This window comes from Hylobates moloch, unplaced genomic scaffold (assembly GCF_009828535.3).
Source record: "Hylobates moloch isolate HMO894 unplaced genomic scaffold, HMol_V3 SCAFFOLD_9, whole genome shotgun sequence".
Taxonomy (NCBI): Eukaryota; Metazoa; Chordata; class Mammalia; order Primates; family Hylobatidae; genus Hylobates; species Hylobates moloch.
The window spans coordinates 121458113-121477270 of NW_026652284.1; the positions used below are offsets into that span (position 1 = coordinate 121458113).

At 51.2% G+C, this 19158-nt stretch overlaps 1 protein-coding gene and 1 long non-coding RNA gene across 8 annotated transcripts in view; one reads left to right on the forward strand and one right to left on the reverse strand.

Annotated features, from left to right (window-relative positions):
• Nucleotides 1-905: 905 nt before the first annotated feature.
• On the reverse strand, nt 906-3301 carry LOC116813626 (uncharacterized). Its single transcript, XR_009214811.1, has 3 exons — nt 3058-3301; nt 2463-2550; nt 906-1463 (listed from the first exon to the last, which is right to left on the reverse strand). It is a non-coding gene; the product is annotated as an uncharacterized LOC116813626 (long non-coding RNA).
• A 312-nt stretch (nt 3302-3613) lies between these two features.
• Nucleotides 3614-19158, forward strand: part of DENND3 (DENN domain containing 3) — a 69151-nt gene continuing 53606 nt past the window's right edge. For 3 of the 7 annotated variants that reach the window (XM_032760553.2, XM_058443847.1, XM_032760557.2), the window contains exons 1-4: nt 3625-3834; nt 11753-12032; nt 13271-13386; nt 16466-16593. In XM_032760553.2, coding sequence (XP_032616444.1) covers nt 3733-3834; nt 11753-12032; nt 13271-13386; nt 16466-16593 — 626 coding nt within the window. In that variant the 5' untranslated portion in view covers nt 3625-3732. Of the gene's footprint in view, nt 3835-11752; nt 12033-13270; nt 13387-16465; nt 16594-19158 lie in introns of those variants that run through there. The other 4 variants (XM_032760552.2, XM_032760555.2, XM_058443846.1 and 1 more) reach the window with 4 other exon arrangements.

The window sequence follows — 19158 nt, forward strand, 5'->3', positions numbered from 1 at the left end:
GAGGTCAGGAGATCGAGGCCACGGTGAAACCCCGTCTCTACTAACAATACAAAAAAAAATTAGCTGGTCGTGGTGGCGGGCGCCTGTAGTCCCAGCTACTCGGAGAGGCTGAGGCAGGAGAATGGCGTGAACCCGGGAGGCGGAGCTTGCAGTGAGCCAAGATCGCGCCACTGCACTCCAGCCGGGGGGACGGGGGGAGCCCCGTCCTCAAAAAAAAAAAAAAAAAAAAAAGAAATGTCTATTTGGGTCTGTTGCCTATTTTTTAATTGGGTTGGATTTTTTTCTTGTTGTTGAGTTGTAGGAATTCTTAATATATTCTGAATAGTGACTCTTTTTTTGTTTTTGTTTTTTTTTTTGAGATGGAGTCCCACTTCGTCGTCCAGGCTGGAGTGCAGTGGCGTGATCTTGGCTCACTGCAACCTCTGCCTTCCGAGTTCAAGCGATTTTCCTGCCTCAGCCTCCCAAATAGCTGGGATTCCAGGTGCCCGCCACCATGCCTGGCTAGTTTTTGTATTTTTAGTAGAGCTGGGGTTTCACCATTTTGGCCAGGCTTGTCTCGAACTGCTGACCTCAAGTGATCTGCCTGCCTTGGCCTCCCAAAGTGCTGGGATTACAGGTATGAGCCACTGCATCTGGCTCCGAATATTAATTCTTTATCAGGTATATGATTGGCAAACATCTTCTCTTATTCTGTGACTTTTTCACTCTTTTGAAAGAGTTCTTTGATGTACAAAAGTTTTAATTTTGATGAAGACAATTTAACTATTTTTTCTTTTGTCATCTGTGCTTTTGGGGTCATATCCAAGGAATCACTGCCAAATCCAACGTCATGAAGCTTTTCCCTTCATCCTGTATTTTTAAAAAAATAATTTTAACACCTAAAGCGCTGCTAAAATGTCCAAAGGTTATTGACATCCTGCAGCGTCCCCATGAACTCCATTAAAAAAATTTATTCAAGCAAAATTCACACACCATAAAATCATCTTAAAGTAAACCATTTAGTATCAGCACGTTCACGATGCTGTGCTCACCCCTCTTTTGGTATCAGTACTTTATGGTTTATAAATTATGTTTATTTCTATTTTCTCGTTTGATCTTCACAGTGTCCCTGAGAGTTAGAGCAGTAAACCCGTTTCACAGGAACATGCAGGGAAGGAGGGTAACGTGCTCTGAGCCCACGTGCAGTGAGCACGACCGTGTTTGCAGGTTTCTTTTATCCAATCCGAGCTTTGCTTTCCTCGACTCTGATGTGGGGCAGTGCTGCCTGCTGGGGCAGATGTTCCTGCTGGCTGGGCTTTCCGTGCACCTCTCTTCTTCTCTAGGTCCCCTCATCTGCTCATCTGCCTCGATGTGACTTTTCCATCTTCGAGTTTGATTGCTAGTCATCTCCACCTTGTATCTCCAAACCCATTAGCAATTTTTCAAAGATGGGACAAAGCTTTCCGTAGGCACTTTGGAAGGATCTGTGGCATGAGAGACGGGAACGTATTAAAAAGCGCAGAGCTGGGAGCCCCTCCGAGGTCATCTGGCCCAATTATCTGGTTTTGAGGAGGAGGAAAAGGGGGCCTAAAGGAGTGGACTGCAAGCTCTGTGCACTGCTGGAGCTCTCTTCCTTAAAGCATTTGGCCTCTTGGCGATAAAGGGACAGCAGAGACCTGCTCTCGCTTGAGCCTTACTGGGTCCTTGTGGCAAGAGCTGCCATGTGTTTACCTCCCTTGGATCTTGACCACTGCCCCTCAGGAAGTCACGGCTTAGGGCTGTTGAGCTCACCTGTCACACAGCAACACACAGGAGTCAGACCCAGGCCCTGTGCGCCCTCAGGGAGTGGCTCATGACTCCAGCCCGGGTTGAGAGCCTCTCTCCTGCATGCTGGGGACTCTAGGCGACGGAATCAGGCTGTGCGCTTTGCAGAAGCTGCTAAAAATGAGGCCACCGAGGCTGGGTGTGGTGGCTCACACCTGTAATCCCAGCACTTTGGGAGGCCAAGGCGGGTGGATCACCTAAGGTCAGGAGTTTGAGACTAGCTTGGCCAACATGGTGAAACCCCGTCTCTACTAAAAATATAAAAAGTAGCCAGGTGTGGTGGTGGGCGCCTGTAATCCCAGCTACTCTGGAGGCTGAGGCAGGAGAATCGCTTGAACCCGGGAGGCAGAGGTTGCAGTGAGCTAAGATCACGCCATTGCACTCCAGCCTGGGCTACAAGACCAAAACTCTGTCTCAAAAACAAACAGAAAAACAACAACAAAAAACCGAGGCCACCGTCGAGAGAGACAGGCAATTGTGCATGAAATCGGTCTTTCTTTTGAAGTCAGAGACTATTAACAACTGTGGCCTCAGCTCACCGATGAGAGCCACCGATGGTAGGCAGCCTCCAGGCCTGGGGGAGAACCAGCGGATCCTCACCATCTTTAGGTTAATAAGTGAAATAAAACCCGTGAGTCAGGCTGCAGTCACAGCCTCACCTGGCTGGGGGAAGGAGGGAGAAATTCCTCAGGGCTCCCCTTTCTGATGTTGCCTTGCGTTGTACCTACTGTTCCTTTTCCTCTTCAGCTGATGACAGATGTTTGACATTAAGCATTTTAGAGTTTTGTTTTTTAAAAAACAGAATCATAGATTATCAGAAGTGGAAGTCCCTTTGGAATAATTTCCCCTGGGTTACACAGATGGCTATGGCAGGATCAAGGGAGGGGACGGTCAGCCGGGACTGAGCCCGGGCCCCCTCCAGGCTCTGCAGCAATGACCAGGCAGCAAGCCGGTCTCCTGGGCTTGTGGGCTGCCCTTTTCTCTGGGGTCAGCCTGAGGCTGGAAGAGGCCCGTGGCCCACTGGGCATCAGGCCAAGCCTGGAGCTGACCAGGGAAGGGCCCTGCCAGGCCTTGGGCCTCTGACCCTCAGTCCTGAAGCCTCCCTCTAGCGGCGCCCACCCTGCTGCCTTTCCTGCTGAATTTTACTCAAGTCCGTACTGGACATGGCCGGCCCTAGGTTAACCCCGCAGAGTTATTAACCAGGAGTGGATCTTTCCACCCCCCCTTCCCGCCGGCCCTTCCTGCTGTCCACACCCGGCCAACTCCACTGTCCTGGCAAGGGATGGCTTCCTGGAGGCGGCAGCGGGAGGCGCGTCCGGCCTTTGTCCCCCCACGCTCTCCAGGGTGGGTCCAGGGACTGCCAGATCAGGGGACCCTTTGCGTCCTGGAGCCTTGGGGGCTGCATGACGTCGCCGGGCACCTGAGGACCCCGCCCGTTCCTCCCTCGGTTCCCCAGGCAGTGGGCGGCCGGCGGGGCTGGGCGGGGCCCAAGGAAGGGGCCGCGTGCTCAGACGCCGCGCACGCGCCAGGGCCCGCAGGCGCGTTAGGAAATGACGACCGCGTGCGGGTCTCCAGCAGCACCCGCCCCAGGACTGGCCCCGCCCCTAAGTCCCGGTCCCTAGGGCAGGGCCCGTCACTCCAGGGCCCGTCACTCCAGGCCCCGCCCAGAACCTCCCCGCCCAGTCAAGCCCCGCCCCCAAACTGTCTCCCCCGCGGGATCCGCGGGGGCTCTCCGGGATCCGCGGGGGCTCTCCAGGCCCCGCCTCGGCTCGGGCCCCGCCCCCCCAGGCCCCGCCTCCAGCCCCGCCCCGCAGACGGCGCTCGCCGCGCACCCGGCCCCCAGGCGGCTCGGCGGGTCCCCAGGGGTCTGCGGGCGGCTGCGCGGCTGAGGCGCCCGGGTGCGGTACCCGCAGCGAGCGGCGGGCAGCCATGGCGGAGGCCGCGTCGCCGCACTTGTCGCTGCCCTCGGGGCTGCTGGAGCTGTGCGCGCTGCTGGGCGCCTCCCGGGACAGCCTCCGAGACCTCGAGCAGGTAAGGGGGGGGGAAACTGAGGCGGACGTGGGCCGCGAGGCGGCAGCCGGGGCAGCAGTCGGAGAGCGGGCGCCCGGGTGCCCCAAGGGTTGGCGCGGACTTTCCGAGGGCTGAGTCCCGGTCCCCCGGCGGTGACCCCGCGCTCCTGTGGCCAGGGACCGCGCCCGAGCTCAGGCCGGTGCCCTGGAGCAGCGCCCTGCTCCCCTCCCCTCTTCTCCCCTCCTCTCCCCGCCCGGGGCCCTTGGTGTGAGACGTGTTTTGAGAGCTGCGAACTTGGTCTGCCGGCCGGGAATCTGGGGGTGCCGCCCCTCGGAGCGTCTCTGGAGCCTCTCTCTTCAGTCGCCCCCATCTTGGGCAGGTGCTGAAGGTGGGGTGCACCAGACAACCGGCGGAAGCCGCCGGAGCCTCACGGTCTAGCGGGCCCGGCCCTCGCTGCTGAAATGATTTCATTCTTTATGCTGGGATGTGTTGTCTCCTGAGTAGTGGGTTTTGCACCAGGCACAGAATAACCAGAGAGCAAGTCTTAGAGTTAGCTGCCGGCCTCGCGTATTCTGCATGAACCCCTTTGCGATGAAGCCTATAGCTATTTTTCTCACTTGCAGTACCACCCCCACCCCCAGCCCTTCCTCCATCTCTGCACCCTCGCAGCCAAAGTGACAACTTCATCTCCCTTCTGCTGGGAAAGCGGCAGTTTTGGAAATTCTCGTTTTCCTTTTTCTTCCCCAGCTTTTCTTAATTCTGTAATGCTGGCTTTCCCTGGAATCTATCTGTGGCTCTGGTTTCCTCCTGGTCCGCCTGTCTGTGACATCGTGACTGGGTCATGTTACCTGGAGATCCCGGCGTCACTGGCCAGCCGTGTGCACAGGTCCGTTCATCTCTTTGCAGACAACAGCATTGAAAGGCAGAGAGGCTTCTGAGTATTTAAGTGACGCTGAGCTATCCAGGGAAAATGAAGACTGCAGGGCAGAGGGTGTCGCCAGGAAAGGCGAATGTGCCTGCAAGTAACCAGATGAATGTCTGAGTGTCCGGGGAGTTTCCCCTGCTAGGCGTCAGTACAAAGCCAGTTTCGACTTCAGTGAAAAAGCATTCTCCTATGGAAATAGTTTCCACGTTTCCCTCAACCTTTCCTTCCCTTCAACGCCCTGTCATGTCAGTAGATCCCGTTTTGACCTCTGTCTCCTCACAACGTCATCGACTGATTTGGCTCCCTACCTCGAATTTGCCAGATGGCATCGCCTCCGTTTTCTTAGAGTAGGAAATGACCTAGTTGTCGCTGTGGCCTCCTCAGCCGCTGGACGTCTTTCCTCCAGGGCAGTTGCAGCAATGGGTATTAGTTGCTTGGCATGAGACATGTCTTTTGAGAGCAGGGTGAATCAACTGGAATATTTGCAGTGGTGCTTTCTTTTTTTCAATTTCTTTATTATTATTATTATTTTAATAACAGAGAGGAGGTCTCACTGTGTTGCCCAGACTCATCTGCAATTCCTGAGCTCAAGTGATCTTCCCGCCTCAGCCTCCCAAAGTGCTGGGATTACAGGCGTGAGCCACTGCACCCGGCCAATGGTGCATTCCTGAACTAAACACGCTGCAGCATTTTCATGTTCCCAGGTGAAGTGAGAGTATGGACAGTCTGCTACCGTGCATGTTTAACTTTGTCCTTTTTACTCTGTCTTTTGATTCTGTTAGGGGTTTGGCAAAGGGTGGAGAGAAAAATGGTGAAGGACTAAGAAAATAAGGAGCATTAGGGGATGGATTCCATTTCTTGGAGCCATCCTACTTTTAAGGTCAACATTAATGTTATAGTTAACTAAACATATGATTTTATTATTTAGATTTTTTTTGGCAGTTCTATTTTGAATGTCCAAGGCTTTTAAATAATTTTTTTTTTTTTTTTTTTTGAGACAGAGTCTTGCTCTGTTGCCCAGGATGGACTGCCGTGGAGCAATCTCGGCTAACTGCAATCTCCGCCTCCTGAGTTCAAGCAATTCTCCTGCCTCCTAAGTAGCTGGGATTACAGGCGTGTGCCACCACGCCCAGCTAATTTTTGTATTTTTAGTAGAGACAGGGTTTCACCACGTTGGTCAGGCTGGTCTCAAACTCCTGACCTCACGATCCGCCCGCCTCGGCCTCCCAAAGTGCTGGGATTACAGGTGTGAGCCACCGCGCCCGGCCGCTTTTAAATAATTTTTACCTTGACTTTTACAAATCCCCATTTCTCTGTGGCCCAGGGATTCCTTCTTGATGACACAGGAAAACAGAGGTCCGGAGGTATGAGGAATATCCAGCTTCGTGTTGGATAGTGGAGGGCCCTTTTGTTTCATTTCCTAGAAGGGGGAGTAGTGTTTGTTTTTTTGGGAATGGTGACTGAGACTTTGAGAATGCAGGCTGATGTTAATTACTGTGGTTAGTTACATTTCCCTCCACCCCTTTACTATAGAGCTCCCCCAACCCCATTATTGGTTGCTATGGAGACTAGACATAGGTGTGACAGGATCCATCATAAATCCATCACACAGGAGTAGAAAGTGTTCTGAGTGCCTTCCGTAGTGCAGGTCACCCGCATAATTCTGGTGTGTGAAGCTCCATTTTTATGCCTTTTAGTGGGCATCATCCTGACTTTCAGTGTCAGAGCAGCACTGGCCAGCTGGCCTTCCTGGGTGATGGCAGTTCGTGTCCTCTCTTTGCACCATGCGATACAATAGCCACTGGCCACATGTGGTCACTGAGCTTGTAGTGTGGCCAGTGAGCTAAGAAACTGGATTTTAAATTTCATTTAATTCTAACTAAACAGTTGGAGAGCAATAAAAAAATCTATTAATTTCTGTTTTATTCCCTTAATAATGGCCGATCCTACAGTGAAGATGAATTCCACTATGTACTTTAATTTAGAAATTAACCTGTGACGCAAGTAAATTAGAGTGTTCTGGTTTTTACTTTTTAATTAGCAGTTTTAAAAACCAAAATGATGGTTATTGGGTAGGGGTTTAATAAGTCAGCACCCAGGACAGAAGAACGGGAAATGACCTCACCTCCTGCGGCAGACTGGCAGAGGTGACTAGCATCTCAGTGGTGGCGGGGTCTGGTGGTTCAGGGCAGCCACAACCTGTATCATCACCAAGTAACCTCGGAACACTTTTGTGCCAAGACTTCCATTTTTAGGAATTTATTCTAGGGAAAGAACTGGGTGCGTGCAAGTGTATGTCACTGCTCTGTTCAGTATGGTGAAGACTTGAGAGCCACCCACACATCTCTCGGGAGGAGGCTGGGTCAATACATGACTGAGTTGACACATGCTGTGATATTGTGAAACTGCACAGCTGTGAACAGGGAGGTCAGCCACATGGAGTAGTTAAAACAGCTAATGGAACCTGTTACGTAGGATGACTACATTTATGAAACAAAATTATACATTTATACATGCATTAAAATGTATAAAGTGCAGAAAAATGCATAAAATGGGAAGGATGTATCCACCCTGTGCAAAGTGTGTCATGGAATTATGGGAGGGTTGTGCCTTTCTATTAGCTCCTTTATTATTTCTATATTGTTATTTTTTTATGTGTGGGGGGGACGGAGTTTCACGCTTGTTGCCCAGGCTGGAGTGCAATGGTGCGATCTTGGCTCACTGCAACCTCCGCCTCCCAGGTTCAAGCGATCCTCCTGTCTGAGCCTCCTGAGTAGCTGGGATTACAGGCATGTACCACTATGCCTGGCTAATTTTGTATTTTTAGTAGAGAGGGGGTTTCTCCATGTTGGTCAAGCTAGTCTTGAACTCCCGACCTCAGGTGATCTGCCCGCCTCAGCCTCCCAAAGTGCTGGGATTACAGGCGTGAGCCACTGTGCCTGACTTCTATATTGTTATTCTTAAAAATAAGATTGTATTGCTTGTCCATTCAGAAAAGACAACAGAGATTTCATTCTGAGAAAAAACAGGTGTATGGTGAACTACTGAATGCCAAGTTGATCGGATCTGGGGCACAGCATTGTAAGTGACTAGAGTTAACTAGAGAAATGACAGGTGGGGTGTTGAGTCTAGTGTGATCACCAATGTTCAGTCCAGGCTGAGCGTGCCTCTAAGAGATCACCAGGTGCCAGGAGTGTGAATGAGGAACGGTATCGCCTCAGTCATCTTCTCTGCTAAATGGGACAGAGAGGAATACGACACAATCTCTGCTCCACCGCACTCCCTCAAATGGAAGGTGGTAGAATATTGCTGGGCAGGGCTGAGGTGCTCCAGGGGGTGATGAGCCGGGAGGTGGAGGCCTGGAGGAGCCTGTGGTCCTGGCTGCAGGGTGGCAAAGACCTTCCCCAGTGAGTGTGGGGGTGGAGGGTCTGCCCCCGTGCAGGTGGAGCAGTGAGGGGCTGGGGCCTGAGCCCATGGAAGAGCAGGGTCATTGCAGAGGTGCTGTGTGTTCTGCGAACCCCAGGGGGTTTAGTTGTGCTTGGCTTTGGGGGCATCCTGGCTTAGGGAGTGAGCTGGCCTGCTGCTCGGGGGTGCACTGTCCTATGACTCATGCCCAGGTAAGACACATGGGAAGATACAGTATCATGATGTGGCGAAACAGACACTCTTCCTTTGCTTTCTTCAATGTGGGGATGGGGCTGTGATGCTTCAGGGCTGGGTTGGGGCTACAAAGTATCTGGTTTGCGGTCAGACAGGGACATCCCTCTTTGGGAGAGTGGACACAGATGCTAGTGGGGAGCCCTGGGCTGGGTGGGAGGCAGCGTCTTCCTCCTTCTTCTGACTGCCTCCTTGGAGGCAAGGCTTTGCTTCTGGTTACTTGCTACCTGCCCGGAGCCATGGGTCGTGCAGGTACTTGGCGTGGAAACACGGTGCAGCAGGGCAGCAGCGAGCTGATGGGGAGGCTCTCCAGGACCAGTGGCTGAGGTGTGGGTCTGCAGGTGGGGCATGATGGGGGTGGGGCCCAAGGGGCTGGAGTACCGGCTCTGAAGACCCGAACTGCACTGTGTTTGTTGCAGGGGAGAACACAGGTGGGAGATCAGGCTTTTTGGAAACTAGCAGAAGCTTAATTTTTGAGACCGTAAGTTTAAGGGACCCCAGAGGTGCAGCGGGGGTGGTAGGAGGCAGTCAGGGGAAGCCTGGGACTGGAAAGAGGTGTGGGCTGGGAGTAGGACTCTGGGCTGTCCGTTTAGGTCTGTGCTGTGAGTGCTGAGGTCCTCCAGGAGGACAGTGTGAAGGACCCAGGCCTGGGAGTCGCATCCTGTGAGCAGGACTGAGAAGGGTCTGTAGGGGCCAGAGAGGAGCCATCAGACCAAGGGAGACCAGAAGGGAGGCAGGATCAAGATAGTTCCAGGATCCAGGAGTAGGGCTGCTCACTCATCTCATATGCTGCCTTGAATATGCCTCGTTAGTTAGGTCAGAACTGTCCAATTCTGATAGGAAAGTTTTAGAGAAAGTGACATGAAATTGAGGAAATGGACTTTTCATGCATGCTACACTAGAGCTTTTAAATTTTACAATAATATGGATTTCCCATGTTTTTTATTTTATTTTATTTTATTTTTTTTGAGACAGAATCTCGCTCTGTTGCCCAGGCTGGAGTGCAGTGGCGCAATCTCGGCTCACTGCAAGCTCCGCCTCCCGGGTTCACGCCATTCTCCTGCCTCAGCCTTTCCGAGTAGCTGGGATTACAGGTGCCCGCCACCACGCCCAGCTAATTTTTTTGTATTTTTAGTAGAGACAAGGTTTCACCATGGTATCGATCTCCTGACCTCGTGATCTGCCCACCTCGGCCTCCCAAAGTGCTGGGATTACAGATGTGAGCCACCGCGCCAGGCTGGATTTCCCATGTTTTGTCCTAGTTCCTACTGATACATTTTTTCTCCAAATGTAAAGCAATTATTGACCGAATTTGAGTGATGTAGCCTGCAAATCGTCATATAGAGATCAGAGTGTGCTTTACTGATGGAAACTGCTGCCATTGTTGAAATTTCTTCCAGCGTAAGACTCCCCTTTTGTCACTGCTGTGTCTTATTGGAATGTTGAGTGTTGACTGTGCCTTTTCTATCAGCCAAGGTCCCATTTCTCTGGATGGTGGTGCTATCTCCTTTTTTTCCTTTCTTCCTTTCTTCCTTTCTTTTCTTTTCTTTTCTTTTCTTTTCTTTCTTCCTTTTTCTTTCTTTCTTTGTCTCTCTCTTTCTCTCTCTCTCTGTCTCTCTCTCTTTCTCTCTCTCTGTCTCTCTCTCTCTCTTGCTCTCTCTCTCTTTTTCGCTGTTTCTCTGTTTCTTTCTTTTCTTTCTTTCTTTCTTTCTTGATGGAGTCTTGCTGTGTCGCCCAGGCTGGACTGCAGTGGTGCGATCTCGGCTCACTGCAAGCTCCACCTCCATAAACCTCCTGGGTTTATGCCATTCTCCTGCTTCAGCCTCCCGAGTAACTGGGACTGCAGGCACGTGCCACCACCCCCGGCTAATTTTTTTGTATTTTTAGTAGAGACGGGGTTTCACTGTGTTAGCCAGGATGGTCTCGATCTCCTGACCTGGTGATCCGCCCGCCTTGACCTCCCAAAGTGCTGGGATTACAGGCATGAGCCACTGTGCCCAGCTCTTTCTTTCTTTCTTTTTGAGACCAGGTCTTGCTCTTTCACCCAGGCCGGAGTGCAGTGGTGTGATCACAGCTCACTGCAGCCTCAACCTCCTGGGCTCAGGCGATCCTCCTGCCTTAGCCTCCCGTGTAGCTGGGACCACAGGCATGTGCCACCATGCCTGGCTAATTTTTTTATTTTTTGTAGAGACGAGGTCTCATTTTGTTGCCCAGGCTGGCCTTGAACTCCTGGGCTCAAGCGGTCCTCCTGCTTTGGCCTCCCAAAGTGCTGGGATCACAGGCGTGAGCCACCGCGCCCGGCAATGCTGCCTTTTCTAGAGTCCCTTAAAGACCCTGACTGCCTGCCCTTGGCCACCTCCTGTCTCTCAATGCCTTGGGTACCCAGGGCCTCTTGCTTCAGGTTTTGCTGTTTCGGGCTAGTTTAGTACCAGAACCACTTCCTTCTCGCTCACAGACTGCAGCATGTCCACCTTGGAAAGATCTGAAATCAGCTGGGCGGCAGTACTTGTTTAGTCCTAGCTCTGTACTAGGAGCTGTATTGGGCATAGTAGTAACATGGAAGAGAGATTGAAGGGACGGCCCGTGTGCTTTGTATTATTTTAGGAAAGAATGGGAAGAAAAAAGGCAAAAACAAAAATTATGCCAAGTTAAAGTTGAGAAAAATTCAGGCCAAATGCCCCCCTTTTATTGATTTGAGGGACTGTTTGGTCAGCCGAGGAAGGGCACGTGTCTCATCTGTACCCATCAGTGCTGTTTCTCACTCCTTGCGTCCTCCCAGATCACGTGGTAGAAAGGAGGCAGCACTGGCCTGCGCGGGGGTGTGGAGGGCATGGCCCTGGTAAATGTGCGTGCTCAGGGTTTGACAGTATACAGAGCCTGCCCCCACCCAGGGAGGGCCGGACAATATACCTGTGGGCTCCTGGCAGCCCCGCTGGGCTGAGTACCGGACCCACATTGTCTCCCTTATTCCCTGTACTCGCCCCTTAAAGGGAAGCTTGGAGGTACAAAGAAGCTTGCTGCCAGGAGGTGGAGGCACAGCCAGGACTTGAACTCAGGTCTGTGGATCCCAGTCCGCAGCCTGGACGGCAGTGCTTTATAGGAAGGAGGCGAGGTCCTGCTGTCCATGTCCACAGCTGGAGAGCCAGGCTCTGCGAGGCTATGTGGGTTCCCTGAACGTAGGGCCTGGCAGGTTCCTAAAAGAAGCTTCCCAGGGCCCTTTACCGCCAGGAGCCTCAGGCGCTAGTGTTTGTGGGCACCGAGGGGAGAAGAAAAATAAGCTGTGAAGCTCAGACAGAAAGGACACCCTCGAACAAGCGCTGAGGCTGTCGCAGTAACTCTTATTTTTCCCTTTTTTAGGTTGCTCAGCAAAAGGGAGTCAAACATCTTTCTCCTCTTGATCCAGAGGTCCTGTCCGTTTTCGTGCCTCCTTTTATCAGTAAAGAGGACGGTCAAACGGCCGGTGCCAACTGCGGCACTCTCGGTAAAACCCGGAGGCGCTCCTTGAGAAAGAAGAGAGAGAAGCCCAGACCAGAGCAGTGGAAGGGCCTCCCAGGGCCCCCCAGAGTGCCAGAGCCTGAGGATGTCGCCGTCCCGGGTGGCGTGGACCTCCTCGCCCTGCCCCAGCTGTGCTTCCCAGGTATGCCTAGGAGGTGGGCACCACTGGGCGCCTCCTGCTGCCGGCCGCCCAGAGTGGTCTCTTCCCAGAAACCCACAGGCAGAGGGAAGTGGCACAAGTGGCAGAGCCAGGGACCCCTCACTGCCTCCTCTTGTGGGATGTAGTTTTCCTAATCTTGGGGATTTTTTTATTTTTTATTTTTATTTCTTTATTTTTTTGAGACGGAGTGTCACTCTGTCGCTCAGGCTGGAGTTCAGTGGCACGATCTCCTCTCACTTCATCCTCCACCTCCTGGGTTCAAGTGATTCTTCTGCATCAGCCTCTCAAGTAGCTGGGATTACAGGTACCAACCACCACGCCCAGCTAACTTTTGTGTCTTTAGTAGAAATGGGGTTTCACCATGTTGGTCAGGCTGGTCTTGAACTCTTGGCCTCAAGTGATCCACCTGCCTTGGCCTCCCAAAGTGCTGGGATTACAGGCGTGAGCCACTGTGCTCGACCTACCTTGGGGATTTTAAAGCTGAAGGGAATGTAAATCATTGAGTGCAGTCCCGGAGTTTTGGAGAATTGAGTCCTGGAAGGGAGGCTGTGTGGACTGCCGGGTAAAACCATTTGTTCCTGGTGCATTCAGGGCTTTTCCCCTTTGACTTAAAATGAAGTCTTGCAGTGGTTGGCAGATGGGTTAAAAATACACCCAGTTCATCTGCAGCGGTTCCACCCGCAGCGTGCCTGAGCCTCCCCCTCCCACCTCCCGTTTTCCGTTTCACTGGGGCAAGAAGCACAGGCCTGCACTTAGTCCCCAGGCTCACCAGTTCCAGTTAAGAGGTGAGCTTGTGTTTTGGGGCGTTATTTTTCCGGTGGTCTTCAGGAATGTTAAAATGGCCAAGGTAGGAAACTCAGACGAAGCACCTAGCATAAGCACCCACCTCAGAACTTGGTGCTATTTCCTAATCACAGGGATTATAAAGCTGGGAAAGGCGCCAGATGGGCGGCCGTGCCCAGCAAGCACTGCCACTGGCTAGCAGGTGCTTGAGAGCTTGTAAAGAGATTGCTGCGTGGGGAGGGACTCGGGGAGGGACTCAGGGAGGATAGACGGCCGGAGGCGTGATCGGAAGAATGAACTTGCCTTGGACATGAAGGTGCCACCACTGATAACTGGAGAGGTGTGGTGTGTCCTGAACACTGTAAAGAAATCAGCTCGTGGGTAACCCAGGCCACATGGCAAGAACAGGATTCTTCTCTGTCTCTTTCTGCCTGCAGGGGGTGTGTGCGTGGCCACTGAACCCCAGGAGGATTGCGTCCACTTCCTGGTGCTGACCGACGTCTGCGGGAATAGGACCTACGGCGTGGTGGCCCAGTACTACCGGCCCCTGCGTGTAGGTGGTTTCTGTTACTCCCCTCTGAAATTGGGTTTAGATTTTTTATTATGGTGAAATACACATAACACAACATTCACCATTCTAACCATTTTAAAGTGTGCAGTTCCATAACATTAAGTACATTCACAGCATTGTGCAACCACCACCAATGTGTTGGTCCAAAACGTTTTCTTCATCCCTGAAAACCCCATACCATTAAGCCTTCAGTCCCGCTTCTCCTTCCTGCCTGGCAATGGCTAATCTGCTTGCTTTTTTTTTTTTTTGAGATGTAGTCTTGCTCTGTTGCCCAGGCTGGAGTGCAGTGGCACCATCTTGGCTCACTGCAACCTCCACCTCCTGGGTTCAAGTGGTTCTCCTGCCTCAGCCTCCCGAGTAGCTGGGATTACAGGTGCCCACCACCATGCCCAGCTGATTTTTGTCTTTTTAGTAGAGACGGAGTTTCACCATGTTGGCCAGGCTGGTTTCGAACTCCTGACCTCAGGTGATCCACCCACCTCGGCCTCCCAAAGTGCTGGGATTACAGGCGTGAGTGCTGTGCCGGGCGGCTAATCCCCTTTCTGTCTCTGGATGTATCTATTCTGGACACTTCGTGTAAGTGGACTCATACAGCACGTGGCCTGCTTGTCTGGCTTCTTTCCCTCAGCATGTTTTGATGTTCATGTGCATGGGTGCATGTGTCAGTGCCCCGTGGACTTTTATGGCTGAGTGACATTCCATCGTTTGGAGGGACCACATTTTATTTCTCCATGTATCCGTCAGTGGACCTGTGGGTTGTTTCCACCTTTTGTCTTTGGTGTGAGTGACTGGCATTTAGACTTTACAGCACATTACATCTGCCACACACATATTGGGAGTGTTGTCTGGGTAGGGCGCCGTGTGTGTGAATCAGCGGGCCTTTGGGGAACTTGTAGGGGGAATGATGTATCCAAAGGTGTAGGGTGACCAGTTGCACACGTCCAGAGGGTTTCCCGAAGCCAAAAGCGAGCCAGAGCCTTAGTTTAGGTGCCCTGGTGCCATGAAGGGAAGTCTGTGAGTTCCATGCAGTCGAGAGAAGTGGCTGGCCCGGATTCCCTTGGAGCCCGGGGCACGTGTTTTCTTTGTTGGTAGAAGCGTGCTTACACATGTGACATTGAGTGTTGGGAGGCGTGAGGTACAATCACATGGATTCTGTCCCTAAGCTCATGGGGCAGCACAGACAGGCTCGGATGTTCTTAATGAATATGCAGGAGCAAAACGTACTACTTAATGCTCTGAATGCATAATCTTATATTTCTGGGAGAGGTCATTTTCACGGTGTGCCAAGAGCCGAACCAAGGTCAGATCTCGGGCGGTGCATGCAGGGGTCCAACGTCCGCCTCTGTGACCTGGCTGCCAGCAGCGCCCGACCTTTCTTCCGGGGTTATGTTAATGGAGGGATGAGAGGAAGGTGGAGAATCCTGCCCCTCCACATAGCCAGTGTTCCAGTTGAGAAAGGATCCACGATGTTGGATCTTTCAGAAAAGCACCTTGGGAGTTTGCTTGTGAAATAACACTTACCAGGAGCAATGCGCATGTTATTTTCATTATCATTAAATATAATACATGTTAAAAAAAGGAGCAGTCCCTCTGGTTTGCATGAGTACAGCAGATGCCACTGTTCCCACTGTGCTGGCCTGGTGTGGGCATGCCTGGCCCCGCTTCTGCCCTCCCAGCAGCTGTGTAGTTTCGGGGCGTCCCCGGGCCCCACAGCGCTCATCTCTCCCTCTTCACCATGTATCCGGATGACCGCTGTGTCTATCGTTTTTTCTTTTTTTTTTTTGAGACAGTCTCGCTGTGTCGCCCAGCCTTTAGTGCAGCAGTGTGATCATGGCTCACTGCAGCCTTAAACTCCAGGGCTAGCTCAAGTGATTCTCTCACCTCAGCCTCCTGAGTAGCTGGGACCACAGGTGTGCACCACCATGCCCAGCTAATTTTTCTTATTTTTTGTAGAGATGAGGTCTTGCTATGTTGCCCATGCTCATCTTGAACTACTGGAATCCTGCCTCAGCCTCCAAAAGTGTTGGGATGACAGGTGTGAGCTACATGCCCAGCCCCCAACTATCGTTCTGTTGATAACACAGCCCCAGCCCCTCTCATACACTCTCCTCTGCCTTTCCACTGACACTACGTGACTTGAGGGTGGGAACCATATTGTGTCTGGGTAGCTCCAGCTCCTCCCGGGCTACTGTAACAAGAGCAGCAGCAGCCGCGCACGCGTGTGAGCAGCTCAGCCCCAGGCATGACGTAAGCACTTTGTGTAGTCATTCATTTAATCCTAACCACAACGAATGAGGTTGGGAAACGACAGATGAGGAAATGGTGGCAGAGGGAGGTTAAAAGACCTGCCTGAGATGACACAGCAGGCAGGGTTGGAACTTGAGTATACTGACCCTAGAAAAGTGGATATTTATTAAATTTTGCTAGATAGACAAATGATGTAGCTGTTTCCTGATATCTCCCTTTACCTGGATATCTTATAAGTACCCTAAATTCAGCAAGTTCTCACACTGAAGCTATCATCATGCCCTTCCATCCCTACAAAAAACCCCAAACTGACAACACTTCCCCAGGGCCCAGTTGGTGAGCCCCAAATACTTTGCCACTTGTAAGTTCCACAGTGTGCTGGGTCTTCTAGAACCCTGCGGCTGTGGCTCCCACACAGGCTGACGCGTCTCCTGCTCTGTCCTCCTGGGCACGTGCGGGTGCCGCTTCCCGTGTGTGGCTCCTGCATTTTCTCCCCTTGTGAAGCAGAGTCCTTTGTGTGTCTTGGGTCTTACTGTGTTCTAATCGTGTGTTCCTTCTTATCTCAAGGCTGTCAGCTTCTCTGGGGTAGGAATGCATCTTGCTCTCTTTGTAGCCTTAGCACCTCAAATGGTGCAAGCACCAAATACGGACCCCATAGACTTCGACCGGAGGGCCGGTGCTGGCTTGGACGCTTTGCAAGGGTGGGGATGGTGGACTCTCGGCTTGCTCTGTGCTGAAATGTGACCCAGTTGGAAACAGATACTGGAATTGCCAAGGTGGGGAGGTGACCATGTTGCTGTTGCTTTTCATGTAGGATGAGTACTGTTTCTACGATGACAAAACGCACTGGGAGTCGTCCCGTTTTGGCCTCTTTGTGCCCTTCGCGGTGTGCGTGGTCTCCAGGTTCCCCTATTACAACTCCCTCAAGGACTGCCTCTCCTGGTGAGCTGGGGCACTGGGGGCCAGGGGTGATGGGGGGCAGCTCTCTATGCCTCTCCGGGTGAGCTAAGGGACCAGGGGGCTGGAGGGTGGTGGGGGGGCAGCTCTCTGTTCCTCTCCTGGTGAGCTGGGGGACCGGGCACTGGGGGCCATAGGAGGGGCAGTACTCTGTGCCTCTTAGGCTGTTGCTTAAGGCTGGGGGCAGTGGGCAGGGGGGTGTGGCAGCAGGCGCTCGTCTCAGTGACTGGTAACATACGGTAATGGCGTGGTAGGGAAGGGATAAAGCCACACTTTTGGAAGTAAGGTTGATGTGCAGGATTTTCATTTTGTTTAGTTTTTCACAAAAAGGCATATAGTAGGAAAACTCTTTTCCTAACTGAGAATATTAGGAGGCTGCTGTTTGTTCCGATGAGTTTTATTGACATTTTAAAGATGACCTTGGCTGGGTGTTGTGGCTCACATCTGTAATCCCAGCATATTGGGAGGCTAAGATGGGAGGACTGCTTGAGCCCAGGGGTTTGAGACAAGCCTGGGAAACATAGCAACACCCTGTCTCTAAAAAACAATTTAAAAACTAGTTGGGCATGGTGGTGTGTGCCTGTAGTCCCAGCTACTGGGGAGGCTGAGGCAGGAGGATGGCTTGAGCCTAGGAGTTCAAGGCTGCAGGAGCTGTGATTGCACCACCACACTCCAGCCTAGGTGACAGAGCAAGACCCTGTCATCTTGTTTTGTAGAATCTGCAACTGTCTCCCTGCTGATAATGAGTAGAAAGGCTGAGGACTTAAAGAATTTTTGAAAAATCAGAAAGACATCGTGTAGAACCCAGTGGGCTCTCGTTATCAAAGGATGCTTTTGTGACATCGGGGGCTGTAGCCCAAGTTCAGACATGGTCAGTCCCAGTGGGCACTTGTGCACGGAGCCGTTTCTTTTGAGTCTCATAAAGTTACAGTCTGAGAATTTGTACTTGTTTGATTAAAGGCCGAGGAGAAAGCAGTTAACAACAGTTCCCTTTTGTGTCATCGTGCTGGAGAATGAGCCATGGCAAATCGCCGAATTGGTGCTGTTCTTGCTTCTTGCAAAGCACAGTCATTTGAGACCTTCTGCCTTGACCAGAGGGACGGGCCCCGTGGAGAGTGAGCAGGAACCTTACTGTTCAAATCAATGACTCGTAATTCAAATCCCAGCACTTTAGTGGTTTACTTGTTAAAATATAACTGGCTTTTGGACATAGTTTGGGTCTAGCCTACACTTTATTGCCATAGACATAAAATATCTTTGAGAACAGAGAGGTGACTTGGTCATAGCCAATGAGCAGGTGAATTGAGCATACGCATGTTTGTTGAATGTCTGTCACCAGCGCCCAGGAAGTGACAGAATGATAAGCCTGGACATGGTCCCCTTTTATTTACTAACTGATGATCTTCATTACTTGAAGGTGAACAGCATTTTCACTAATCTCTAGTTTCCTCTTCTGTAAAATGTAGATGGTTATTTCCACCTTTTGTTAGCTGAAATGAATGGGCGGTCGCCAGACAGATGCCCTTGGAAGACAGGAAGAAAGGAGGTGTTTTCTCCGCCTCCTGGTCGACGTTATGTGTGTTTATTCAGCAATTGACCTTTCATAGTGTGATTGGCAGCAGATATCCTCCTGCTAGACATTAATGCAAACACATATTTAACTTGAAAATGTGTTCATTTTCATGCTTCTTTCTTTTTCATTGCCCGTTGCTGTGTGATCAGAACTAGAAGGGGCGAAATACAGAAACAGAATACAGCTAAAAGAGGCAAATGACAGAAATTCAAATTGCAGTATGACAACACGAATTTGTAGTTTAAAAAAAATCGGTTCTGTTAGCGTGATAATATGCAAAATATGTCTCCACATGGACAAAAAATGAGCAAGAATGTATTTAGTTGTGTTTTGGGAATCAGAGCATGGGTAGTTGTTTTTTTAATTTTCTTTTTTTTAAATTATACTTTAAGTTCTAGGGTACATGTGCACAACGCGCAGGTTTGTTACATATGTATACATGTGCCATGTTGGTGTGCTGCACCCATTAACTTGTCATTTACATTAGGTATTTTAATTTTCATTTACAAATTTTTTTGGGAGACAAGGTCTCACTGTCACTGAGGCTGCAGTGCAGTGCCGCTATCATAGCTCACTGCATCCTCAAACTCCCGGGCTCAAGTGATCCTCCCAGCTCCATCTCCCAGGTAGCTGGGACTACAGGCGCACACCACCACACCAGGATAATTTTTAAATTTTTTGTAGAGACGGGGGTCTCACTATTTTGTGCAGGCTGGTCTTGAACTGGCCGCAAGTGATTCTCCCGCCTCGGACTCCCAAGGTGCTGGGAATACCAGTGTGAGCCACCGCACCCACCCCTCTTATAGTTTTAAATTGTATACAGTACTTTAAAAGTCAGAGTCCATTTTGGAAACAGACTTTCTCAAGCACTCTCCTTCTAGGTGTTTGTTCTTTTATTCCTTACTGAGGTAAAATACACATACAGAAAAACACACAAATTCCAGTAATTTTCCACAAATTGAACACACACATGTAAC